This window comes from Neophocaena asiaeorientalis, unplaced genomic scaffold (assembly GCF_003031525.2).
Source record: "Neophocaena asiaeorientalis asiaeorientalis breed wild unplaced genomic scaffold, Neophocaena_asiaeorientalis_V1.1 scaffold1, whole genome shotgun sequence".
NCBI classification, from domain to species: Eukaryota; Metazoa; Chordata; class Mammalia; order Artiodactyla; family Phocoenidae; genus Neophocaena; species Neophocaena asiaeorientalis.
The window spans coordinates 408,186-434,872 of record NW_020171981.1 but is presented as its reverse complement, the minus strand read 5'-3'; the positions used below and the strand labels follow the sequence as shown (position 1 = coordinate 434,872).

The 26,687-nt window shown below is 45.9% G+C and overlaps 2 protein-coding genes across 3 annotated transcripts; one reads left to right on the top strand and one right to left on the bottom strand.

Annotated features, from left to right (window-relative positions):
- Positions 1-483: 483 nt before the first annotated feature.
- RETREG3 (reticulophagy regulator family member 3) lies at positions 484-21,180 on the bottom strand. Its single transcript, XM_024743309.1, has 9 exons — positions 20,886-21,180; positions 9,431-9,537; positions 7,681-7,711; positions 6,624-6,750; positions 5,899-5,983; positions 4,957-5,094; positions 3,830-3,912; positions 3,051-3,183; positions 484-2,646 (listed from the first exon to the last, which is right to left on the bottom strand). The coding sequence occupies exons 1-9, from the start codon at positions 21,122-21,124 to the stop codon at positions 2,189-2,191; spliced, it is 1,401 nt and encodes a 466-aa protein (XP_024599077.1). The 5' UTR covers positions 21,125-21,180; the 3' UTR covers positions 484-2,188.
- Positions 21,181-21,414: 234 nt separating this feature from the next.
- On the top strand, positions 21,415-26,131 carry LOC112398722 (tubulin gamma-1 chain). Of its 2 annotated transcripts, none has more exons than XM_024743424.1 (11): positions 21,415-21,552; positions 21,871-21,983; positions 22,188-22,355; positions 23,218-23,286; positions 23,574-23,653; positions 24,078-24,204; positions 24,428-24,514; positions 24,628-24,777; positions 25,176-25,328; positions 25,412-25,573; positions 25,742-26,131. In XM_024743424.1, the coding sequence occupies exons 1-11, from the start codon at positions 21,504-21,506 to the stop codon at positions 25,937-25,939; spliced, it is 1,356 nt and encodes a 451-aa protein (XP_024599192.1). In that variant the 5' UTR covers positions 21,415-21,503; the 3' UTR covers positions 25,940-26,131. The 2 variants fall into 2 exon arrangements, with proteins under 2 accessions (XP_024599192.1, XP_024599202.1); XM_024743434.1 differs by having other exon boundaries at positions 21,436-21,552; positions 22,214-22,355.
- Positions 26,132-26,687: the final 556 nt, after the last annotated feature.

Here is a 26,687-nt window from a genome sequence, read left to right as displayed (position 1 = left end):
CATCGGCCAATGGGACAAAACCTGAAATAAGTATTTCTAGTTTCTGAGGTCAGCTGAAGGCCAAAGAGCAGCTGTTGAGTTGCAGGCTCAAACAATCCAGAGGGCCATGGTGCTAATGTTTAAAGCTTCTATTACCTAAAATCTCATTAGCCATTGAAACCTGTGCTTGTCTTCACACGTTTAGGGGACAATATTAAGAATTAGAAATGACGGAACTGCAGGCTAGATGCCAGCCGAAAGTGCCGGTTCTGCTCACATCTGGGCTCTCCTGGAGAGGGGAAGTAGCCTCCCACCATGGTGATTGTTCTGGCCATCACAGAAGGAAAAACAGGGATGGGCAGGTGGGTCCCTCACACATGGGCTTCCTCTTTTGAGGCTATCACCTCCTCAAATTAATATCATCTCAGATTAACAAGACCTATCAAAGGATAAGGCACCATTCAACATCAGTCTCTTAAAAGATTGTTCTCATACAAGATTTATTCCCCAGCACCCCTCCCTCCCTCATCCCCATCCCAATTCACAGTGGAGGACTAAGGAGATTCAGAGCAGGATCCGCAGGTACAAGAAACACCATCCAAAGATTTTGCTCTCCTTCCTTCCCTCCCTCTTGCCAATTCCCAAGGCCCGAAGCTAAACACACTCATGCAAACACACAAAGTCCCACTCCTTTCCCACACCTGTTTTTTCCACATCAGAGCTCACTTGTAAGACATCTGGGCTCTGGGAAGAGAGAAGGTATCCAAAGTCTGTTTGAGAACACTAAAGTGGGGAGAGGCCGTTATCCTAACCTTCCACAAAGGGAAGTGACTATGAATCAGACACCTAGCTCTTCTCCCTTCTCACCGTTGACTGTTTTCACTCCTTGGCCTCTACCTTGTCCATCAACCAAGAGCAAACATGTTAGCACACTCCCACCTGCAGCACGTGAAAATGGGCTCTGTCCAACATCCCTCACCCAGCTACAGGGGTGTTGGGGGAGTGGTCCCTGAGGATCAGCAAAGGGTTAATGCAGAGGGAAAGAGGACAGAAGAGTTCAGCTTGAGCTCTGATTGGGGAGGCACAGGTTTAGAACTAATGACCTTTTAAAGTTTTTGTCTCGCATGATTTTATCAGGGGCAGTAAAACAGATACCCTTTACTGGGGTCTCTGCTGATTATAGACACATTCTTGCTAACTGGGCTCATCCTTAAAAGAAGCCCTGCCAAACTGGGAAGGAGTTGAAAACAAAATTATTAAAGGAGCTGAACAAGGAGTAAGAATAGCTGGTGCAAGAAGAGCTGGTGGCTCCTGGGATGAATGCCACTGAGCCATTTGTAAAGTGCTACTCTGACATTGCCCATGTGGGACTATTGCTTCTCCAAAGGAGGAGCAGGGGAAGGAACAGGAACATGGAAATGGGTATGGTATGGTATTGCTTTGCTCACTGCTCAGGCTGATGGGCAAATGGAGCCAGGGGTTAGCAGCACCAAAAATAACCAGGCAGCTCCAAAAGATTCAGTGAGACCATGAGATATCGAGGCACTCACCCTCCCAGCCAGCTGACCCCATGGCCCAAAGTAATGTAGAAGAGGCCCACCCCCACCTCATGTTCACATTCGTAAATTTCACAAGCAATATTTTGGAGCACTGGAGGTTAGGCCTCAAGAAATGAGGATGGGCTGGGGCAGAGGGAACAGGCCTGCTCTGCAGAACCAAAGGACAAGCTTTCTTAGAAAAAGGCAAATCAAAGCATGGCTTAGCAAAAGAGGAAGATGACAGTGTAACTCTCCCAGCTGCCTGACTTGGAGCTCTCGGCAGATGATAAAGGGGGGAAGGAAGGAAGGGATCTATCACTGAGGGCTTCTGAGCACCCATACTTAGAAGCACACAGCAGCATCCCCTCAAAAGGGAACCAATACCCCTGACTACTTTGTTCCCCAGAAATACCACCATCCTGATGGAGAGAAGTGTCCCTCAGGGGAGCACATTCTCACATCAGTGACTTGAGCTCAGAAGTCAGTGTCCAGCTGGTGGCAGAGGAGTGAGTGTCCTCTCTCATCAGGCCTCTGCTCATCTGCCAGGCTACTGAGCACACATATATAATTCAGGGGCTGGGACCTGGGTTCTTCCCTTGCCCCTTCACCTTAAGTGGAATGGGGAGCAAAAAAAACCTAAACCACAATGACCCCCAAGGGGAGTCTCTGCCTCAGTGGCTCCTGGAACTGGCAGGGTCCAGCTGATTCAGCTCCGACTGGTCCAGAAGTTCAAAGTCATCCCCCTCAGCATCAGTGTCCAGGTCTGAACTGGGGGCCCGGAGGACACCTCTTGTGGCTCTCCGGGGAGGTAGGCCAGCAGGGCCTGGCTGGGAGGCCCCTGACAGGGCCAGCTGGATCATGCCCTGGGAGACCAGGCTAGCAAGGTTGCTGGTGAGGTTGGATCCTGCAGGCAGGGCACCAAGCAAAAGCTCCGGCAGTGCAGCCTCGTCCCGGCTGGCAGGGGGGCCCTGAGGCTCCTCGGCCCCTGGTGGGGAACGGTACATCAAGCTGGGCATCCCGATGCTGGTATCGTCCTCATCATCCAGGCCAGCAGGATCCACATTAATGGAAGGAAAGTCTGGAAGGTCTCTGGCAAAGGATTCCTCTGGATCACTGTGACCATCTAGGTCTGGGAGAACAGAGGAGTGTCTGAGACATGGCAACTGCCTGGCCTTCCTATGCCCTAGCCCCACCAAGTCATCTCCAAGTAACCAGATGTTTCCACCCTGGATTTCTGGCACCGGTCAGCTTTCCCCCTCCACTTATAGACTGCTGTGACCTCTACCGGCCAGAGAACTCCCCCTTTCTTCCTCTGCTATGTCCCCCATAAGCCGAGAATCTGAGGCTACTAAGGGACTGAGGATTTCTAGGAGAGCAGCAGTGCCACCTGGCTGGAGCCATACCCCTATAGCTGCTCTGCCACCTGATCCACAGCTCAGAAAACAGGAAAAGCGGGGGCAGCATCCCCGCTGCCCGGGAAGCTGAGAGGCAACAGTCAGGGCCCATAGCAACTTGGGCCCAAGGTTCCTCTACCTTCAGAGCCTTCTGTGAGAGGTGTCTGGCCCCGTGAAAGATTGAATGTGCCGTTGTCTGTACAGGAGACCTCGGCATCCGAGTGCTCTGAGTCTGTGATGGCCAATTCCCTGGCAACAGTAGAATCATCCAGCTTAGGAAAAGAAAAGACCAACATGCCTGAAGAGATGGTGCCATGAGAAACGAGCGCAGTTCCCTAGTTACAGCTTCACCAGTGAGCTGGCCCTAAAGGCTACCTTAAGGCCAACAGTGTAACCAGGCATGCATGGGGACCTGAGTCAAAATCTTGACCCCTTTTAGGCTGCTCCCCCAGGGAAAACACCCTTTTTCATCAGTCTTGAGCACAGGAAGGAAAGCAGTCTTGGGTGTCAGCCAGCCACTTACTCTTAAGCAAATAACTGATCCAGAGAATGCTTTTCACAAGTGGCCAGGAGGATACACACATCGCCTGACCTAAGGCAAGCTGGGCTGTTTAAAAAATGATCACGCCAGTTGCAGAAGTTCTGCCATGATGGCAGGGGTTAAAAGGAGGCATGGAAGAGGGTATGCTGGTCATCATGCTCAAACTGAGATTCTACATACAAAGTCCCAATATAAAACTAGCTTCTCTCCTCACTGCTCTTGGGGCAGTGAGGTCCTTGGAAAAGGGCAAGAAGCTGGGTCCCTGGAGAGCCCACAGGGAGCTTGAAAACCTGGTTACTGTCTAAACATGAGTGCCAGATGGTTAAAAAGGAGCTAAAAAAAACTGGGCAGCGATGCAGCTCCCACACCCAAGATACCTGAGGACAGAAGGCAGCGAGCTCCTCTTCACTGTCACTGTGGTTGTCCCCAGCACGTTCTGGGTGTAGACCTCTGCGGCGCACTATGTGGAAAGAGCAAAAACGCCTTGACACCTTCCCTTGAGGGGAAACCCCTGTCCCCTTCGGATTTCAAAGGCATAAAATCAGAACACGAGAATGAACCCCCTAAGCCTACATAACAATGCCTGAGGGAGGAGCTGCTGAGCCTAAGTGGCAAGGTAAGCTGATAACACAGGAGAAAGACCTCTCTTCCAACATCCCTCCCTTTTTGTTCTGGTCAGATACCAACTACCAGGCTTGTCAACAACTTTCAGGATCAGCTAGGGACAGACCAGATGTCAATGTGTAAAGCGGGCACTGTCACAGAGAGGGCAAAGGGAGATGCCCCACCTGGGCTGAATCAGCCTTTTGAGGACTGGTACTATTCAACTGGCTGCGTTAGGGGGAGCTGGGCCTTGGTGCCCATGTGCAGGGCTCTTAGAAGGCCAGGGTTTAATGAAAACCCAACCTGACCATACCATAAAAGAGAGGGAAAAGTTCGCACGACTGTCACTCGTGTGTTGGAAGATCCTGGGCTAGTACACTTCTGGCTTCTGAAGCCAGTTTTAAATTACTTTTGGAAGGCAGCGTTCAGTACTGAATGGAGACCGAGCTTAGGAGTTTGAAAGACCTGCTCTGCCATTTACTAACCGTGAGCTTCAGTTTCCTCAACCAGAAACTCAACCAGAAAAAGATAATACCACCCTCTTCTCAAGGTTGTTATAAACATTAAATAAGACAACGTATGCAGAGCAGCCAGCACATGGGACGTGCTTCATAAAAAGAAGCTAACACTGGGAATGTCTTCACTGTCTGTCTTTTAGTTGACTTGGGAGAACTTTTCTCGTTATTTGTTTAAAATGGGAGCGTCTAGAATTCCAAACGGGAAAAACTAGTAAGCCTGCATAGATTTCCCTGGAATAGAAGGTCACTTTTACCACCAACCCCCCACATACCAACCACATCCCACTTCTCCATGTTCAAGGACCTATTATGTCAGACCTACGGGCTTCTCCTTCTCCTCCCCAAATTGTCCAAGTGGAAGGAAGCTTCCCCTTGACACTTACATTGTCTCTCTCTCTGCTTGGACATCATGTAGCCACGGACACTGAAGTCCAGCCGCTGCAGAGCTGGCTTCAGTCGTACACACACTCGATCCCACAGTCGGTGGTACACAGCAAGGGGCCACATCATGACAGTGACAACTGAGAGGAGTGGGAAAGAGTGGCAAAATGGAGAAAGGGCTGCATGAAACAGTCCTGACTGTCCCTCTGCTATCGTGTCCTTAGGGCTTGGACACAATAAATTCTAATTCTGCTGGTCATCTTCACAGATGTGAAGGTTCCGGAGGGCAGAGACTTCCGCAGTCACCTACAGGGCTGTGCATAGCAGAGCACATGCTGACACATCGAGGGCAGAACCAGGCAGTGCTGTCACTTGCATATGGGTGTTGCTGAGCCATAAATAAGGCCAAACGGTAACAATGCCTCAGCAAATACACAACAAATCATGTGAGCTTCTGATATATAATGGCCAGGGCCATCACTACTCAGTTCTTCCAGCCTCAAGCAGACAGAGTTCATGCCAATATGAAGCAACTAAATTTAAAGAACTGTGCTCCAGGGGGAAAAAAAGTGCTCCAGGGTAAACAGAACCTAGTAGAGGATCCCCCAAGTGTTATGTTCTACTGCTATACAATACACTGACTCTAAAAATTCCCTCCTGAAATAGGGACAGACAGTCCTTTATAGCTGGTAACACAATATATGTTAGTGGACCCTCATCAGTTTCTAAAGCTGACTTGGTAAGAAAAGGACTTTATATGGGGGGAACCTGATACAGGTAAGAAGAAAGATATTTTCATGACACGAAACAGGACATGAAAATATAAAAAGGTCATTTCCTGGAGAACCAAAATATAAAAGTCCTCTCCCTAAACCCAGAGTTAGCTATGGCTGGAAAAGCTATGAGGAGGGTAAGCTTGTGGGGGAGGTATATACCATACTTACGAATTAAGTAGGAGAGCAGGAGCCCAGGGATGTAGCGGCCCAAGACAGCCAAAAAGGTCAGTATCCCACAGCTCAGCAAGCAGAACTGGGGGCGTTAGGAAACAGTATTAAGCTTCTGCTATACGGCAGGGGACTGGGTTGGGCATGGGGGGCGGCTAAGATGGAGATGTGATAGAAATGATTCTTTATGACCTCTGAGTAAAGCATGGACATGTCAGAATGACATGTACCTAGCTACTGTTGCATCCAGTGGTGATTCTGTTTGGGAGGAAAGGGAGGATGTCCACTTCTATTCAAACTCTTCTCACATGGCTAACCCCACAGGGCCGCACCTTTCATGCTGGCAAATTGGTTTGAATAGGACTCAGCCAAAAGTTCTCTCTGAAAACAAGTGTTGGTGGTGGACTTTTTACGTCAAAGTAAAATAAAATAAAAAACTCAACCACCTACCACATGTTTAATGACACAGAATGCACACAAGCAAGCTTTCTTTCCCATCTTGGGGCAGGAAGATGGCCTAATCCAAGTAGCAAGCACCCAAAGAAGGAATCATCAAGCTCTTGCCTTAGTCTTAGTCAGAAGCCCCTTCCTATGACGTCCCTCGTCTAGACAAACACCATGGTCTTTTCTTTCTTGAAGGAGGGTAGGTAGTAAAAGGGCTGTTTCAGTTTAGCATGAACTGAACTGAGAGCCAGAAATGAGAGTGAAAAAGGGAAGAGTCTTACCTTGCCTGGGTTTTGCTTTTTGAAAAGCAAAAGGTTCCTTATGAAAATGGTCCCACTAACCCAGACTTCAGCTACGTGGTAGCAGAGCTCGGGCACGCTGAGCAACCGAGGGTGCACAAAGCCCCAGCTATGGGAGAGAGAAGGGGGAGCTGTGAAAGGAGGGTGTTGAAGGTTCCCCCCACATCTCACTGTGAAGGCAGCCAATCCTTCCGGTTTAAATAGGGTCTGGGAAGTGGCTAGTCCTGGTTGCTCTGGAGGTAAAGCATGACTTTCTTCTTGGCTCACCAGGTTGAAACTGGAATTTAAGGACTAGGAGGGCAGACTTGTTCTGACAACTCCACCCTATGAGCAAGCAGCCCAATCCACGTGTGTAAACCTGCCACCAGCTATAAGGCCCTTTGTGCTTAAAAACATCTTTCCTGGGCTCAGACCATTGCAATTCACTGTGATTGCAATGCAGGGAAAAAAGTAAAGCACAGTCTGATACCACTGCTGCAGAGGTGAGAGGCAAAGGATGTGCCCCTGAGAGAGAAAACAAAGCAAAACCAAAATAAACCATGGCAAAGAAAATTCTTTGGGTCAAATATATGAGATGAATGAATTGAGAAATGAAAGCAGGAGCTGTAAGCCACAAGGGGAATCTTTGGCTTGCTGATGCCAGGAACCACTGTGTTTTCTGACCAAGAACTTGAAACAGCCAGAGGTTACAGAAAACACTAAATGGCCTGGTATAAAAGCCAGGAGACAAATGAAGTAAGTTGCCTCTAAGTTTTCATACTAGAGCTGAATAATGCAGCCAATTCCTCGGTTATGTCAGGTTATGGGGCACTGTAATGCTTCTTTCTCAGAAACATCTTTTGTGAATATCACAGGACACTGGCCGTCTTAACATATTCCTTCCTGAACTTGAGGATTTGTTAAAATGATTATTTGCAACAGACTAGGTTCTCAGCTTATACTTTGTATCTAGAACATGGAGTTAACAACCTATAACCAGAATATTACAACAAGAGAATCAATCAGAGCAACGAAAAGGGATTTAATTAGGGTTCCATACCTCTCATTGTCTAACGCGTCGGGCCTTGGCACTACAACATTAAAACAAACACCAGCATTAGTTGGTAAGGAAAACTTAAACATGAAAATGTTAGGCTGTTGGTCTGATAGCTCAAGTTCTAATGGGTTTGGGGAAAAGAAAACAGTAATAGACGATAAAAAGGAGACACCATGTTATACTGCCAGAGTTAGGGAGCTGCAGACAAGGGAATGATGGCTGATGCCCGCTCTTTTCTCTGGTGGGATGGGGTGGGGATCCAAATGGAGCATTAGGGCCCCTTCTAATTACTACAGTTCAGAGCCAAGGCGCACATAAAAAAAGGTCCATCCCACCCCTCAAGTGTGTCTGGGTTGCGCGTACGCATCGATGTGTGCTAGGTTACGAAGGCATTATATGACTACTTCAACTCTAGAAACCTGCCTATTCTCTTTAAAGAGACCCATTAACTACAATCAATGATGTAAAGTCTTTTGACATTCACTAGCCATAAGACAGGTGGGTAAACTACCTGATTCCTTGAAGTCTCTCCAAAATAGGATGGGAATGTATTTAAAAGCTGTATACTCCGGTTTGAATATTCTGCCAACACTTCAAAATTACCATGTCCGACCTACATCAATTTTCCTCTCTCTCACTCCCCACCCAAACCAACTGCCCTGCCTGACGTTGCCTACATCTAACTGTAATGCCACTGCTACTCTCCTACCTTTGAAATCCCAAAGCTGCTGTTATCCCTTACTCTCCTAACCTCTATTTATCAGTTTGACGCGTCTTCCTTCTTCACAGCTCTCCAAGCCACCCATCGTTTGTTTCCACTGACACCTCTCTGACTACTTCTCACACAGATACAGCCAGAGTCTCCCTTCTTCGCCCTTTTCTCTTACCATGTGGTTGGGTAAAATGCTATCAAATTAATCTTTAATATCTTCTCAGCATATAGCTCTAATAAAAGAATTATCAGGGACCACCCACTATCTATAGGATAAAGGTTCTAAGCCTAACTTAAAGGCCCTTATAAAATCTAATCCCAACACACTTTATTTCCTAGCACTCCCTTTAATGACCTCTCCACTCCTGTGAAAATGATCAGTTCCCTGCCCTCAGGAGATGCTTTGCAGCTTCTGGTTCCTCAGACTAATCAAGCCTCTGACCCCCATAGAAACCCACTTATCTCTCTACCTGTCCAAATCTTTTGTTTCATTCAAGGCTTGAGCTAGGGCCAAAATACATGACAAACATACTGATCACATACTGCACTGTGACATCTCTGGTGCTGTTCTGTAACTTTTCTTATGTTTACGTTATGTATCATCTTGGATAAAAGGAACCATATCTTAGAGGACTTTATCTAAGTCATAATACCTAACTTAGTGCTTTGCAAATAAACAATTTAAAAGAAATTCCAGAAGCAAATTGATACTGTCTTGGTAATGATGTAGTACCCAGTGAGGAGAATTATTTTTTAACAACTTGAGGACTATTTATTCCTCAGGCCAATTATGAGGGCAAGAATATCTCAGGTGGCGGATACAGATTTCCTAAGCTTAATAAACAATGAGGAGGACAGAACTCAGCTCTAAGGAACTACAGATGGGGCACTAGCCCTTCAAACGTCTCCTAAAGCAAATAATTCAGACTTCAAAAGATATTCCCAGCTCCACATACTCTCCCCAAACCCCCTAAAACTTAAGGTAAAAATGACAGAAAAGCCATTTCCGGTTCAGATTGTTCTAAATGCTACCAGACTTACCTTTTATTTCAGGCCAGATTTTGCTCTTCCATTGATCTATACACACAATGATCATTGAGCTGAATGCAAGTAAAAACACAAGACGAAGGGATGTCAGAGCAAAGAACCTAAAGAGAAGGAAGAACAGAAGACCATTATCCAATTAAGCTAATTTCAGAAAAGACCATATGTGCACCACTGGTCCTGCGGTAAACAGACTTAAGTGTTAGTTATACACCTTGGGAAAAATCACTTAAACTTTCTGGACTTCAGCTATTTCACCTATGGTGCAGAGATAATAATTTGCTTCTGTAAAGGCAGAGGACTAAACCAAATAACCTCTTAAAGCCCATTTCAACTTTCAAGCCTGTGATTCTATTAATATCAAGGAGAAATTCATTCTTTGTTTTTGTTTTTGCCACACAGCACGGCTTGTGGGATCTTAGTTCCCTGACCAGGGATTGAACCTGGGCCCTCATCAGGGAAAAACGCAGAATCCTAACCACTGGACGGCCAGGGAATTCCCGAAATTCATTCTTGTACTGACCAAGTTGTTTTGATGAAAGCAAACATCGTTCTACCAAATTAGACCCTGGTTCAGGGCAACAAACTGACAGACATGCACTAAAGAGCACCTAATTTAATTAGATATCCTTTTACAGAGGAAGGAACTAAGGCTCAAAAAAGTAAAACGAGTTGGTCAAGGTCACACAGAAAGTGAGCACTGAAGCTACATCTAAAAGCCAGTTCTCCAGAATTAACACCAACCCTTCTCAAACTCTTCCCAAAAAATTGAAAAAGAGAGAACACTTCTTGATTCATTTAATGAGGGCAACATTACTGTGGTACCAAAGTCAGACAAAAACACTACAAGAAAACTAAAGTATATTGATACCTATGAATATAGATGCAAAAATCCTCAATAAAATATTCAAAACGCATTCAGCAGCATATTAAAAGGACTACACACCATGACCAATTACTGGGATTTACTCCAGGAATGCAAGGGTGGTTCAACATACAAAAACTCAACAGTTGTATCACATTAAGAGAATAAAGGACGAGCTAGTTCTTATTAGAAGGCATCAACCATAAAGAGATATTTACAAAAAATCTGGGAAATCTGAACACTGACAGTACATCTGAAGATATTAAGGAATTATTGTAATTTTGGGGCTATGATGTTACGGAAGTTATGCTTTTAAAGAGTCCTTATCTTTTAGAAATACATACTAAAATATTTATGAATGAAATGATATCTGGGATTTGTGTCAAAACAATAGTTTGGCAAGGGAAAGGGTGTGAAAGAAGAGGAAACAAGATTGACTATGAGTTGATAATTGCTGAAGCTGGATGATGAGTACTTGAGATTATTTATGCTATTCTCTCTACCTCTATATATTTAAAATCTTTCACAATAAAATTTTTTTTTCAAAAAAAGCTAGTTCTTATGAGTCTTTCTATGATCCAACTCTAAAGCCTTTAGGGCAATGCCCTGTACAGTGTCTGTAGTCCAGTGACATTACCAGACTGTGAGGAAATAAGTATAAAAATTGAAAGTAAGAATTTAGCAATTTGACCAAGTAATTTTGAATCTAAGGGTATATTTGGGCTTGTATTTTGTATGCATTTTAAACATATCTAGTAACTCATTTATACTGTATTTTACAAAAGTATTGCTCAGAAATAGACTGGGGAAAACGACAACACTAGTCCTTCACTGCAGATCGTTTGAGAAACAGTGTTCTAAGATCTTGAAGGAAGCCAAATGCACCACAAGAGGCGGTTCAGCAGGCATGGCTCTTAGACCGACTTGAGTTTGTTTCTCCGAACAGCCACTGTGAGTTGATGACCTTGAATAAATTAGCTTGACCTCTTTAAGCCTCAGTTTCCTCATCTATATGTGATGTTAACAATAACAAATCAGGAGACTTTCCTGGTGGTCCAGTGGTAAAGAATCCACCCTCCAATGTAGGTGACACAGGTTTGATCCCTGGTCGGGGAACTAAGATCCCACTTGCCGCGGGGGCAACTAAGCCTGCGCACCATAACTACTAAGCTCGCGCGCCTCAACTAGAGAGAGAAAAACGCACACGCCACAACTACAGAGAAGCCCACACACTGCAGTGAAAGACCCCTCATGCCTCAATGAAGATCCCACATGCTGCAGCTAAGACCCAATGCAGACAAATAAATAAATATTTTTTTAAAAAATAACAAATCATGCAAGATTATTTGTAGGTATTAGAAACAACATACTTAATCACTTATAGAAATATCATAGTTGGGCTTCCCTGGTGGCACAGAGGTTAAGAATCCGCCTGCCAATGCAGGGGACACAGGTTCGAGACCTGGCCTGGGAAGATCCCACATGCTGCGGAGGAACTAAGCGTGCGCCACCACTACTGAGCCCACGTGCCACAACTACTGAAGCCTGCGCGCGTAGAGCCCGTGCTCCGCAACAAGAGAAGCCACCGCAATGAGAAGCCTGCACACCACAAAGAAGAGTAGCCCCCACTCACCGCAACTAAAGAAAGCCCAGGCACAGCAACGAAGACCCAACACAGCCATAAATAAATAAATAAATAAATTTATTTAAAAAAAGGAAAGGAACAGAGAACTAGAAAAGCAGCAAGAAAACAACTAACAAAATTTTTAAAAAATATCATAGTTGATCTTGCTAAAAAGACAAGAAAATACAAGGCACCTAATATATGCCTAATGTATGTCCTATTCAGTTTTACAATGTAGAAGTGTCGTTAGCTATCATCACAGCAACTGATCAAACAAGAGTAAGGATGACCAAGAGTTGGTTATAAATGACCTCTTCTCTCCTCAACACATGACCTAATGACATATTCACAGAACACCATACTAAGAGTATAATCCTTACATTAAAAAAAAAAAAAAGCTTTATCTGTATCTATGAATACGTATATGCAAGCAGGAATTGTCAGAGGAACTTTAATTTTGGTCTCGAGACGTTTCTGCACTGTTTTCAATAAACATGAATCTATGTCACATAATTTTTTAAACTATACAAAGAATGAGGGATGGAAGAAACCAAGAACTTAGAAATCCAGTCATCAATGACAACCCTATTCCAATATTTCCACTCCATCACTTGAAGGATACTGTAATTATATATGAGATTACAGAATGAAAGTAGTTTAATAGATTTAAGCCTCTAGAGCTGCCCCAGGCCATTAATCTTCTCTCCAAAGCCAGTTCATCATCCCAACAAACAAGGAAATTTAACAAGGCCAAGGAGAAGGGCTCGAGGGCATCCTGCTCCCCAGTGCTGCTGCTTCCATGTCCCAGCAGTAGGATGTGTGGCTGGACTGTTTTCTCTGGAGTACTGGAAAGGGCTCTCTGGGGAGGCAATCCAGGCTGTCTGCAATCTCTGCTTCCCAAATCATGATTACTAACACAAATATAAACTGGGGTAGGGAAAGGATACTAAGCTCTCCTAAGAAAGGTCAGTTTTCCAAAGATGATGGCAATAAAAATAGTGTTTCTCCAAGAGCTGGACTATTTTAGTAACCTGTTAGAGCCCCCACCTATGCTTCAACTCAGTTCAAACATTTATTAATTGCCTATTATATGCTGAGGCCTTGTGGTAAGTAGGCCAATTACAGAAAAGAGTAAAACATGGACCATACTCTCAAGTGTATTTAAGTCAGTACGTGTTTGTAATATAGCATGACAGAAACGGTAACAAAGAGGACATCTAAGCTGGGATTTGAAAGATTAATGGTTAGACAACAGGGCAAAAGGATGCGGGGAAAGAGAGGACATTCAGATAGGGAGAAGAGCCAGCTGGAATGACGTATTTAGGGAACTACAAGTAGTATGATAGAACTGGAACTTAAAGAACAGAGGGAGGGGATGAGTATGGGGAGAGAGGCAGAAGTCAGATCATGAAGGGCCTTTCATGACAAAGGGTACTGGATTTTATCCTGCAGATAAAGTTGAATCAGCAAAGAGTTTTACAAAGGGTATATTTTCTGGATCATGAAGGCTGAAACTGTGCGCATTTTCTTGAACCAGATTAATCCTGGTCCATAATTCGATTTTAGAGCCAGATATAAGATAACCTTTCCTTGAACAAGCCAATGCAGAAACTTAAGAGGAGGAAGAGTTTTTCTGTGTGGTGCAAAATAACAATTCTTGGAAAAATAGCTTCTTCCATATAGATAAAATCTTAATTAATGGAAAGACCACCTCAAACCACTAGAGTTACCTCTCCCAGGTAACCAGACAATTAATATCAAATATTATTAATTCCCTTAGGGGGTCTATCAAATATAAAAGAATATGGATAAGTGTGTGCTCCTTTCCTTCAGCCCTCAATACTAAATTCTTAAACAAAAAGGAAATATCAATCTCAGATGCATGTGTTTGGGATATACTAAAGTCACATTACTTTTATTTTATGGCGGTAACTTGGAAGCCGACCTGTAAAAAAACCTCTGCAACTATGTACAAGGACAAGACAAAATTGAAGATAAAGTACTTGTGAGATTGGTATAGGTAAGGAATGAAGAAAAATAAGAGAGGATTCCTCTGGATTAGTTTAGTCCTGCAACGTCTATTCACGCAGGCCAAAAAATTCACATGCAGATATGTGTACAAGTTTGATAAGACAACATGCAAAACATTTTTCAGCAACTATAATCAGCATGAGAACTTTCCAATTTAGCAAAGATAACTACAAATGCAGTCAACTCTGGATATTCACATGTGATTTATTTAATTTGGTTACTGCCCATAGCCCATTACTCCTTCTACCCATTGTAGGCTCACAATAGACTTTTCCTTAATGATATTTATTTTTTCATATTTCTAAAGGCAAGCATGTTTACAGGAGAAATTTTAGAAAATATAATTACTAATTAAGGAAGAAAATAAAAATAATTAGTACACTATCACCTGTATGAAACAGTCTTGCCAATAAAAAAAAATTTTTTTTTTGAAACTAAATCTGATCAAGACTCTAGATTTAGCTACCAATTTACAGGAAATACACAGAGGAGCACAGGGGAACATGTTACGCCACAGGGATGCAATCAGCAAAATTCAATCTGCAGGACACTTTACAGGACAAACTGGTTTCTTCAACAGATAAATTGCAGAGGAAAAAAGACTGAAAGGGAAGCAACAGAGTAAAAGAGATGCTAAAAACAGAACAATCGGTCACAATATGTGGACTGCATTTGGATGCTAACCCCAAAGAACTGTTGAAAAAACAAAGTGACATTTATGAGAAAATCTGAACACTGACTGGAGCCATTAATTTTTTACATGTGATAATGGTAGTGATTTTTTAAAAAAATCTTTATTTTTCAGGGTCACATACTGAAATACTTAAGAGATTAAATGACATGACGTCTAGGATTTCCCTCAAAACAAGAAAGGAAGCAGAAAAGAACTGGGGTATGGAAGACACAAAACTGGCCATGAATTGAAAAATTTTAAAGCTGGGTACAATTGTAATACATACTATTATTCTGACTGCTTACGTATATGTTTTTAATTTTCCATAGTAAAAAGTTTAAAAAATAACCTATTATCTACACACATACCCTAAAATGGCAACAGAGGTTCTTCATTTAAAAAAATATTCAAATATAAAAACTCCATGTAAGTATATAGAATATCTGGTTTAAAAACCTCCTCCTTCATTTAAAAATACATAGGCATGTTTTCCTTCATCACCAGAAAAGCACCACAACTTGAAAATGATTACATCATACACAGATACAATTAGGTGGTTTTTTTTTTTTTTTTTGGCTGCACTGGGTCTTCCTTGATGCACGCGGGCTTCTCTAGTTGCGGTGAGCAGGGGCTACTCTTTGTTGCGGTACGTGGGCTTCTCATTGCAGTGGCTTCTCTTGTTGTGGAGCACAGGCTCTAGGCGCGCAGGCTTCAGTAGTTGTGGCAGGCAGGCTCAGTAGTTGTGGCTCGTGGGCTCTAGAGCGCAGGCTCAGTAGTAGTGGCGCACAGGCTTAGTTGCTCTGCGGCATGTTGGATCTTCCCAGACCAGGGCTCAAACCCCTGTCTCCTGCATTGGCAGGAGGATTCTTAACCACTGCGCCACCAGGGAAGCCCCTACAATTAGTTTTCTAAACCTTTCCCTAATTGAACTGAGATGTTTCCAATTTTTGATGTAATAAAGCTGAACTAATATCACTGAGCATAAATCTTTGACCTTATTTATGATTAACCACTTTAAATAGAAGTACTAGGTCAAAAAGCATTAACTTTTTTTTTGTAACAGTATTATTGAGATACAGTTTGCATACCATAAAATGTATCCTTTCAAACTAATTCAATGTTTTTTAGTATATTCAGAGTTGTGTGACTATCACCATTATCTAATTTAGAACATTTTGATCACCCCTAAAAGAAACCCATGCCCATTAGCAATCACTCCCCATTTCTCCCAGCCCCTGAAAAGGTAATAACTTTTTAAGTATCTTAATACATGTTGCTAAATTACTTTCCAGAAAGTCTGTTGAATTTATGTTCCTATCAACAATAAACCAGTTTTTCCATATTGTGCCCGGAATTAAATACTATCATTTTTAAAAACCTAATAGGCAGAAATTAGTAACTCACTGCCACTTATATTAGAATTTTTTATTACTAATACGTAAAAATTTATATATCCATGGATTTATTATTATTTGAGTTTTTTTGTCTTTTTATAAACCGTCCATCCCCTTTATTATGGGCTAAAATCCAATTAATTATCAGTCTAAATAGAATACTCCTTGGAAAAACAATCTGGTGTCCAGAAAAATCATGAGAAATTTCAAAAATAAACAATTTTTCTGAGGTCAAATATACCATGGATCCTCATCATTAGTACAGATAAATTAAAGTTTGTTATAATCATAAACAAAAGAAAGATCCCAAGTCTATTTTCAATCAAAGAAGATACTATTTCTGGGTTCCTTTGTTATTATGGAGTAAGCTTCTCTCAGTGGCACTTCGAACAAAGCATCCCATCCTATAGGGACAGAAAGCCCACTATTGTACAGCACTTGTGGCTGTCTGCTTAATGAGCCAGTCACTGGTAAGTCAGAATGAAAAAAAATTAACCCAACCAATATCATGTAGATAGTTGTTGCTTGCACAAAACCAGAAATGAAACCAGCTAGCTGCAAATGACCTACCTTATGTTAATGGACAGAAAACACCCAACCTATAAAAAAATAAATTAAATAAAATTCAAAAAAAAAAAAGAAAGCACCCAACCTTATAATCAGAAGAGATAAAAACCGATGGCAAAAGAGAGGCAAAAAAAAAAAAAAGTAAGCCAAGGCATCTCTGGGAGTCTTCCTTGCTATCAAAAGCAACAAGAACCCTCCAAAACTATCATCAGAAACATTTGCTCAATAGATTTCATCTGAAATTTGACGTGTAGATTTTTTTTTTCACAGAACAAATGTTTCTACTTAAATAGGCCCTCCCTTCCATCCCCTATCTCTCACTATTACTTTTTACTCAAATTCTAACTTTTAAAAAATATTTATTTATTTGGCTGCGTCTGGTCTTAGTTGTGGCACACAGGATCTTTAGTTGCTGCATGCGGGATCTTTTAGTTGCAGCATGTGGGCTCTTAGCTGCGGCATGCGGGATGTAGTTCGCTGACCAGGGATCAAATCCCGGCCCCCTACATTGGGAGCACTGAGTCTTAACCACTGGACCACCAGGGAAATCCCTCAAATTCTAACCTTTTAGATCAGCATTGCGGTATACCTTTAATCACTTCTCCGGTCATTTTTTTGTGGGGGGGGGGACACGGGGGGGATTGGTTAACTCAGACTAGTGACTGTAAAAGCAGATCCCAACAGAGATCTTAACAAAAAAACAGCTTGTGGATTGCTCTAAATCAATATTCCTAATTTAAAGACCATCTAGAATCACAGACTGCTAAAAACTGAAAAGGAGCTCAGCAGTCATCTAGCCCTCCTTGAACCATATGTACTTCATAGGAGGCGGTGAGAAGGCTTAGAGTTCACACACATTTCCAGGGCTCCTTTGTCCTCCCCTTACCTTGTGAGTCAAACTAAAAAGTTACTGAAACTCTTCTTTTCTGATCCTGTCACGACAGACTCTTGCTGACTCATATTCTTCCCCCAAATCATTCATTTACAGGTGGTGCTGAGGCTAATGAAAATATAGGCTATTGATAAGGAAGGCCTGACATTTCTGTTATTACACTAGAGAAAATAACATGTAAGTGACCAGAAGCAATATAGGCTGGAAGACCTCTAATATGATCACTATAATTTTTCTAGAACCTGAAAATAAGAGTGAAAGCCTTGAAATACTATAGGAGCAAGGCATCTACATCTATCCCTATCTTTTATGTTGTTTTTTATTAATATGTAAGAGGGCACATTCACAGGTATGGAAAAACCTCAAATGAGAAGACAGAACACTGAAAGTTAAGAGCTACCTACCTGAATTCTGATGATTTGTTTGTATTCCTATCCAGTCTTCTAATACCTCAAAATGCATAAAACACCTCAGTTAATGACATATCATTATTCAAAACAAATAATGCAAGAAAAGTAAAATGTTTCAGATTTGATTTTTCTCTGACCTGAGCTAATGGATCCACCTGTGTTTCCTAAATTGCTTTTTTAAATAAAGTGAGAACAAAGCAGTTACTCTTCAACACTCCTAGGCAAAACTTCAACACCCACATTCAATTTGATGCTACTGGAATGTGAAGTCTAACTTTTATTTTGAACCTCACGCTACCTTCCAAGGAAGCTCATATCCTAAAACAAACAATCCTGTGAATTCCAATGCTAAAACGACCCTAGCCTCTGGGGTCAGTCATTTTGTACCCTTCACAGGTATGAGTCCTCTCCAAAAATGGCATACCCAATTGCTCTTTCATTCTCAAGAGTCACACCCTCATTTTGCTACATCTCTCCCTCAGCTACTTAGAGCCTGATGGGAACGTAACACGAGTAACTGCATTCTGGATACACAACAGGCAAGCTACCAGGAAATGCCAGAGATAAAGACCAATCACACTGATGCTTTAAGAGACTCAGAGTAGGTAAAGGGGATCTGAGTTAGATTCTAAACACAGCATATTAGTAAACTTAAGTATATACTATTGGGAGCCAATAAATTAAAGATAACTAACATTTAAAGATGTGTCTCAGTCAGAGCGGCTCCTTATGTGCAGACCTCAACCCCATATTCTACTTTGAAAATCTCTCTCAGGCAAGGCGGATGTGGAAAGCCCTCTCCTCAAAAATAACAACATACATGCTACTGATCTATCTGCATTAATAAACCCTTGGTTTCTCAGGATTCATTTAAATCCTGATAAAGTTTTTATATATCAGTCACACTCTGACACAAATTGGTTTATGATCAACTTTTTCCTGGGAGTACAAACCCAATGTAGGAAATGAAGTTCTGACTAAACGGTCTGGGGTTAGAGGTTGGGATGGGGAGGTGAGAGGAAAAGAAGAAAAGGTCATTTTGGAAAATGCTCCAGAATGAGGTGCTACAGTTAAGGTTTTTGACAGACAGCCAAGGAGAGAAGTAGGCACCTGGGGATCAAGGAAGAAACACTATCAAAAATAAATGAAGGGGCTTCACTGGTGGCGCAGTGGTTGAGAGTCCGCCTGCCGATGCAGGGGACACGGGTTCGTGCCCCCGTCCGGGAAGATCCCACATGCCGCGGAGCAGCTGGGCCCGTGAGCCATGGCCGCTGAGCCTGCGCGTCCGGAGCCTGTGCATCCAGAGCCTGTGCTCCGTAACAGGAGAGGCCACAACAGTGAGAGGCTCGCGTACCGCAAAAAAATATATATATATAAATGAAGAGGGGCAGGGGACACGGGTTCGAGCCCTGGTCCGGGAAGATCCCACATGCCACGGAGTAACTAAGCCCGTGCGCCACAACTACTAAGCCTGCGCTCTAGAGCCCACGAGCCACAACTACTGAAGCCTGTGCGCCTAGAGCCCATGCTCTGCAACAAGAGAAGCCACCGCAATGAGAAGCCCGCACAACACAACGAAGAGTAGCCCCCCCTCGCCACAACTAGAGAACGCCCACACCCAGCAACGAAGACCCAAAGCAGCCAAAAATAAATAAATTAAGGAAAAAAAGAACCCTCTTTAAAAAAGTCATGAGGGACACAAAATAATTTAAAAATAAATGAATGAAAGAAGAATGCTGTAGAAGTTTATCATCAAGTTTGCTCAAGACTCTAGAAGCAACAACTGCTGTGACACCTCTAACCTGAGTCTCCTTCAAACTGTGAGAGGATTAATGTAATAAGCACCAGTGTGTCTTCCTGTCAATGAACTTGGAATTATTCATTTTGCTCCAGCTCACTGAAAGTCTTCTTTCAGACAAAGGATAATAAATGTTTTGGTTTTAAAACCAAGAATTTCAAGAGGAAATGTATTTTTAGCAAAAGTAATTTTGTTTTGGAAACACACACTTTGTTCTGTTTCAGACTTATCCAGAACAGCTTTATTTCACTCAGCTGTAGAAGCCACCCTACACTTCAGTTCCCTTGGAATCTGATCAATAATACTTCCCTAGTTATTAATAAATCCAAACTCTGCTTGGCAGATCTTAGGAAGACCTAAGTCCACTTTAGGTGATGACAACTCAGAGAAGCAGCAGTTCCATTTTCACAGAGCATGACACAGACAGATTCTTAAAGCATACTTGTAGCCCCACTTTTCCAGCTCAGGAAAATACACACACTATTAGACACCCTCAATTTCCCTGGCTATAAACCATGGCTAAGGATGCCTCTCTAATTCCCTGTAACAGGGAAGACTTGCCGTCATACGTGACTTTGAAACGGCTGAAATCTCACAATCACTATTTCATAACTGTTCTTTAAAAGCTTACAATTTTCTTTCAAGTTGCAGCTATGGAGGCTCTCACGGACGCTCAGACTTCGCAAACTTCCCGAGTGGGCGAAAGGATATCTATCTAACATGCTAATTCAGATCGCTCAAGTTTGTTTTCTTATCACACCTATGTATACCTTTTCAAGAGCTCACGCCTCACGCATCTACCCCAACAATAATTAGTAAAATCCCTGGAGACAGTCTTCAAACCACTGTTGAGCAGACAAGAGAAGGGAGGTGATGGCCTTAACGGGACACAGCTTCCCCTGGCTAAAATGAGGCGCCCTCGCTCACTGCGAGCGGCTCAAGATGTTACTAGAAGCTCCTGCCAGATGTGCGGGGCGAGGGTGCGGGAGCAGGTAAAGCACGGGAAACAACTGGAAGGCCCTGGGGAGAACTGCGGTGCCAAAGCCGCAGGCGGGAAGCAGTGGAAGGTGAGGCAAAATTAGGCAGGTATAGGAAGGAGCCAATGCAGCGAAGAAAATAAGGGGGGCGAGAGATAGAGCCTTAGAGAAACCTGACGAATTCGCGCCTCGGAGGGTTTCCGAGGATCCAGTTCTCTCACCAGAAAGCCGCGTTCAGCCCCAGGCACCACAGGGCGCTCCTGGCTGGCCGCTCCCACACCAGGGCTGCCTGCACCCGGCTCAGCAGAGGCTCGTAAGGCCCCAGCACCTCCACCAGGGCCCGCTGCGCCGCCTCAACCTGCTGGTCACGCTCCCAGGAGCCTGACATACTGCGGCGGCCCCTGAAAGTCTGCCCCGAAGCTGGGCCTGGGGCCACGGCCACCCCCTCAGCCTCCGCCATCTCCCCCCGGCAGCCACAACATCCGGGGCCACGGCTCGACAGTCACAATAACACCAACTGCGCAGGTGCAAGATTCGGCGGGAAGGCCGCGTCCCTCCACAGTGCGCCTGCGCGTAGGGTCTAACTCCTGTCCACCCAGAGGGAAGAACGCTGCGTCAAAGTACGTCCCCGGCGCCCCAATCAGGAGCCGCGCACGCGCAGTCTGCAAGACTGAAACCAAGTGATTAAGGAAGTGCGGTCGGCAGAACTCAGTTCTCATTGGAGCGAAGAATGTTCGTGGGCGGAGCGAGTTGTTTGGCGCCTGCGTCGTCCGGCTAGCGGGCTAGCGAGCCGCGGCTGGGCTGGCGGGAGCGGCTGCAACGCAGGTGCCTGAGGAGCGATGCCGAGGGAGATCATCACCCTACAGCTGGGCCAGTGCGGCAATCAGAGTGAGCGAACCTCCGGCCCCTCCACTAGCCAGGTTCCTTAGGTTCTATGGGATCTCGCTGTGGGATCCTGGACTCCATCGGCCCTTCCCAGAATCGTAGTTCTCCGAAAGGCAGGACATACCTGACCCAGTGTCCAGTTGCCCAACCCCGAGGGGCTGTCCCCTGCTCAGTCGCTGACATACAGCCCTTTCCTCTGACACGGGAGACTCCCGAAGCTTGAATTCCTATCCCTGGACCCAGGCGCTCAGTCCCCGCTCCTAGCTGGAACCTGCCCAGACCTAGATATCTTCTTTCTCCCCCGCCCGCCCCTCCCCGCAGTTGGGTTCGAGTTCTGGAAACAGCTGTGCGCCGAGCATGGTATCAGCCCCGAGGGCATCGTGGAGGAGTTCGCCACCGAAGGCACTGACCGCAAGGACGTCTTTTTCTACCAGGTGCCCCCAGCGACTTGGCCCGGGCCGGCAGTGGCCCAGGGGGCCTGAAGGGAAGGGCAGTGGCTTGGTACTGGAAACCCGCTGGGCAGAGGAGCCAGGGCGGCTGGCTTGAAGAGGGAGGGCAGGCAGGAGCCAGAGTTGGGAGGACTGGAGGAGTGGGTGGGCCCGAGCTTATTGGGCCCGATCCTGGACTCCCCTTGACAGGCGGACGATGAACACTACATCCCCAGGGCGGTGCTGCTGGACCTGGAGCCGCGGGTGATCCATTCCATCCTCAATTCCCCCTATGCCAAGCTCTACAACCCAGAGAACATCTACCTGTCAGAACATGGAGGAGGAGCTGGCAACAACTGGGCCAGCGGATTCTCCCAGGTCATTTGCTGTTCCCTGGCAGAACAACTCCATTCCCGTGTGGGGACAGGCCCTATGACTTCCTAGAGAGAGATGAACCAGATGGAGGATGTGTGACAGTAGAGAGAGAGACATGGCTGAGGGGAGTTCTAAGCCAACTCTGTAATATTGTTAAGAAACTGTACTAGCTAGTGCTGTGTGCCAGGCCATACTAAGTGCTTTACGTATATTAACTTATTTAAACCTCCCAACAACCCTATAGGTAGGTTCTACAGGTCCACAGGCTCTGTGGGTTTCCAGAATTAAAAAAACCCTCTGAAACCAAAAGACGATTTATAACAACTCATTTAGCAGCAAAACCAAATCTCAATGGAGACAAGTTATTTTATAGTTTCTTTGCAACTTATTGTCACTACTCATAACTTCCATTGCAGAAATATTAATGTATTTGATTAGCACCCCTCAGACCCCCACTGGCATTTTACTTGGTACGTATTATACATTCTATGTTGCCTTCCTAGATCTGAAATACTTGAATTCCAAAACGTAACTGGCCCCAAGAATTTTAGATAAGGAACTGTGGACCTGTATTAGTACCTTCATTATACAGATGAGGAAACTGAGGTATAGATGAAGTAACCTGCCCAGAGTCACCCAGCCAACTAGAACTAGAGCTAATATAGGAACCCAGGCAGTCTGGATGTAGAGGGCCTGCTTGTAACCGCTAGGCTGTACTACCTCTCAGTGCAAATAAAAAGCAGGACCACTGTGCTCCTAAAAAGGACCTTTAGGTGCTATAAGGAGAATCGAGGGTGGCTCTTCTGAGGTCAGAGTCCTTGTCCCTTAGTCCTGTCCCACTCTGACACCCCCCATGTCTGTACAGGGAGAGAAGATCCATGAGGACATTTTTGACATCATAGACCGGGAGGCAGATGGCAGTGACAGTCTAGAGGTGAGTGTCTCAGGAATGCTGGTGGGAGCCAACATGGGGAAGGCTCAGCAACACCCTTTAGAAGCCACCTGTTAGGTACGAGACCTTCCCATGTACCCTTTGCATTGGTCAGAAGCCACAGGGCCTTGCTGGAAACAAGGCAGAATCTCCTAAGCTGCATATGTGTGGCGGGGAGGGAAGTGGAGGAGAGGGCCTGGGAAGATAGGAGTCCAAGAAATTATGAGATGGGTCCAGTTTGAAATCCTGCCACTAGATATGTAGACACTGTCGGCCCCTTCCCCATACAGGGCTTCGTGCTGTGTCACTCCATCGCTGGGGGAACAGGCTCTGGCCTGGGCTCCTACCTGTTAGAACGGCTCAACGACAGGTAAGTCTGTGTTTTGAGGGGCTGGGAGGATTTGGTTTCCCAGGTGACTGGGAGGCCCTCCAGATAAACCTTCCTATTTCCTGGAGCAGGAAAGGGCCCTTCTATTCCCTCCTGTATTGAGGAAAGACAAGGTACAATGACCAAGAACCCAATCACACTCCCAGTGGTTGGAAATGGAGTCTAGCATCTCAGCCTTAGATTAAAATTCAAGGAGTATGGCCGGTTTGGAATTAGAACCCTAGGTCCTAAGATGTCTCTCTACCCTTCCCCGCTTTTGGGTTACAGACTTCCAAAAGTCAAGTCTCCCTTCTCTGCTGTTCTGTGACCCCACCCAAATTTCCCCACCCTGACAGTCATTGGAAACCCCAAGTTTACCAAGCCTCCAGTCTGTTGCCCTTGACCATCCTCTCTCAAACACCACTAGGTACCCCAAAAAGTTGGTGCAGACATACTCGGTGTTCCCCAATCAGGACGAGATGAGCGATGTGGTGGTCCAGCCCTACAACTCACTGCTCACGCTCAAGAGGCTGACCCAGAACGCAGACTGTGTGGTGAGTCCTGGATTCTCCCTTCTCCACTCCCAACCTTCCTATTTTATCATTTTCATGCATTTTTAAATGTCCATTTGGGACCTTCCTGTGCCCCAGTCCTGTTCAAGTCCCTTTTGGATGGGTCTTTCTGGCGCCAAGGAAATTAAGCTTCAGAGCCCAGAATCAGGCAGAGCTCCTGTCCTTTCTGGCCCCATAAATCTGCCACCCTCTTCGGTCCCCCCAGGTGGTGCTGGACAACACAGCCCTGAACCGGATCGCCACAGACCGCCTGCACATCCAGAACCCATCCTTCTCTCAGATCAACCAGCTGGTGAGCCCTCACTCCTAGACTCCTTTGGACTGGAACCCCGCCTCGCCGGAGTGCCGTCTGGGGAAGGGAGGCCTCGCAGGACAAGGCGCTTGACACAGCACCCCTGTCCCCAGGTGTCCACCATCATGTCGGCCAGCACCACCACCCTGCGCTACCCCGGCTACATGAACAACGACCTCATCGGCCTCATCGCCTCGCTCATTCCCACACCACGGCTCCACTTCCTCATGACCGGCTACACACCCCTCACCACGGACCAGTCGGTAAGAGCAGCCCGCAGGCCCAGCAGGCCCTGACTTGCCTTTCTCTTTCCCTGCTGCACCCGGAGCCGCCCCGTGCGGCCCCCAGAGGCCCTGCGCTCAGGGACTGGCACAGGCTGGGCGACCTCCTGGCTGACTTGCGCTCCTCTCGCCTCTGCCTGTGGCTCCCTGCAGGGCCCGGGCTGCGCGGGGTCCGCTGATGCTCCTGCACGAGGGCGTGAGTTTGCTGAGCTCGGGAGGACTGAGATCCCTGACCCCACAGCAGAGGCTCGGCGTGGGCCAGAATCTAAGGACACTCCCCACAGAGGCCAAACTACCCCGAGTCTGACGGGGACGTGTGTGGCCTACTGCTCTCTGTCCACGCGTTTCTCGACTGTGCCCTGTGGCCACTGTCCCCTCAGGTGGCCAGCGTGAGGAAGACCACGGTCCTGGATGTCATGAGGAGGCTCCTGCAGCCCAAGAACGTGATGGTGTCCACGGGCCGGGACCGCCAGACCAACCACTGCTACATCGCCATCCTCAACATCATCCAGGGGGAGGTGGACCCCACCCAGGTAGGTGAGGCCCCTTCGTTCTACCCCCAGAGCCCACAGGGGTAGAGGAGAGGCTACCACCACCACTCCTGTGCCCACCCCAGGTCCACAAGAGCCTGCAGAGGATCCGGGAACGGAAGTTGGCCAACTTCATCCCCTGGGGCCCAGCCAGCATCCAGGTGGCCCTGTCCAGGAAGTCGCCCTACCTGCCTTCTGCCCACAGGGTCAGCGGGCTCATGATGGCCAACCACACCAGCATCTCCTCGGTGAGTCTCACAGTTGGCACATAAGTATTGTCCTGGTTGTGCCGCACCCCTGCTGCCCCTGCTTCTGGCTTTTTTACTGTGGAGACAGCCCAGCCTTGGTTCCCTGGCTCTCTGAGCCCTGTTGTTCGCTGAGGTTCTTTGTGACCCCTGCTTTCTGCACACCCCAAGCTCTTCGAGCGGACCTGTCGCCAGTACGACAAGCTGCGGAAGCGGGAGGCCTTCCTGGAGCAGTTCCGCAAGGAGGACATCTTCAAGGAGAACTTTGACGAGCTGGACACGTCCAGGGAGGTCGTGCAGGAGCTCATTGATGAGTACCATGCAGCCACGCGGCCCGACTACATCTCCTGGGGCACCCAGGAGCAGTGAGTCCTCAGGATGGGGACCCTCATCTGCCTTACTGGTTGGCCCAGGCCCCACCTGCCTGACCACCCCCTCAGAGCACAGATCAGGGACCTCGTACCTCTTTCTTGTAAACATACAAGTACATGGCCAGGAGACACATGTACTTCTCCTCTTTTGAGACTATTTATGTTTAATAAAGCACTGGCTATAAATCAAGTCACTGGTCTCTTGGAAGCCTTGGAGAACTGGGGGAGGTGGGTGCCTGTTCTTTCTCCATCGTTCTGACAGGGTCTTCCTCTACCTCCTACACCTTCAACTGTAAGCAAACGGCCTCCCCTAGCTTTTCGTCCTCCCGCCCAGTATTGGAGAACATGGGTGAGGTTGACCCACCTGAGACGTTCCTTTCCAGGACAAAAAGGTCCACAAATACTGCCTTGCCCTCTATCTGACACTCCATGTCCCAGTTCCCTCCCACCCCTCCCTGTATGGTGACCATTCCATCAGGTTCACTTTTCCACATCAGAGTGTTCTCTTGGTCGTCACAGCAGCAGGCCTGTGGCCACCACCCTCACCACCAAGCTCTGGACAAGCAATAGAGTCAGCCCAAGTGCCTTTAATCTTTCTGCAGGCAGAGCAGTGACAGAAAGCCAGTCCGGGAGAGCCCTGGTCAGGCAGCTGGAGTCTAGGACAATCAAATCAGGAGACCAAATCCAAAGTCTAGACTGTAAGCAGGGCCAAAATGGGCCCATATCTGGGGCACCATAATTGGGGA

What these genes read in the sequence shown, in the direction of transcription:
- RETREG3 (XM_024743309.1), bottom strand. Translation starts at nt 21,124, where the DNA reads ATGGCGGAGGCTGAGGGGGTGGCCGTGGCCCCAGGCCCAGCTTCGGGG. An exon ending in AATCTGGCCTGAAATAAAAG is followed by an intron (nt 7,712 to 9,430) that starts GTAAGTCTGGTA and finishes TTAATGTTGTAG; the next exon opens with TGCCAAGGCCCGACGCGTTA. An exon ending in TCTCACAGAAGGCTCTGAAG is followed by an intron (nt 2,647 to 3,050) that starts GTAGAGGAACCT and finishes CTGTTCTCCCAG; the next exon opens with ACCTAGATGGTCACAGTGAT.
- LOC112398722 (XM_024743424.1), top strand. Translation starts at nt 21,504, where the DNA reads ATGCCGAGGGAGATCATCACCCTACAGCTGGGCCAGTGCGGCAATCAG. An exon ending in AGGACGTCTTTTTCTACCAG is followed by an intron (nt 21,984 to 22,187) that starts GTGCCCCCAGCG and finishes TCCCCTTGACAG; the next exon opens with GCGGACGATGAACACTACAT. An exon ending in ATGGCAGTGACAGTCTAGAG is followed by an intron (nt 23,287 to 23,573) that starts GTGAGTGTCTCA and finishes TTCCCCATACAG; the next exon opens with GGCTTCGTGCTGTGTCACTC.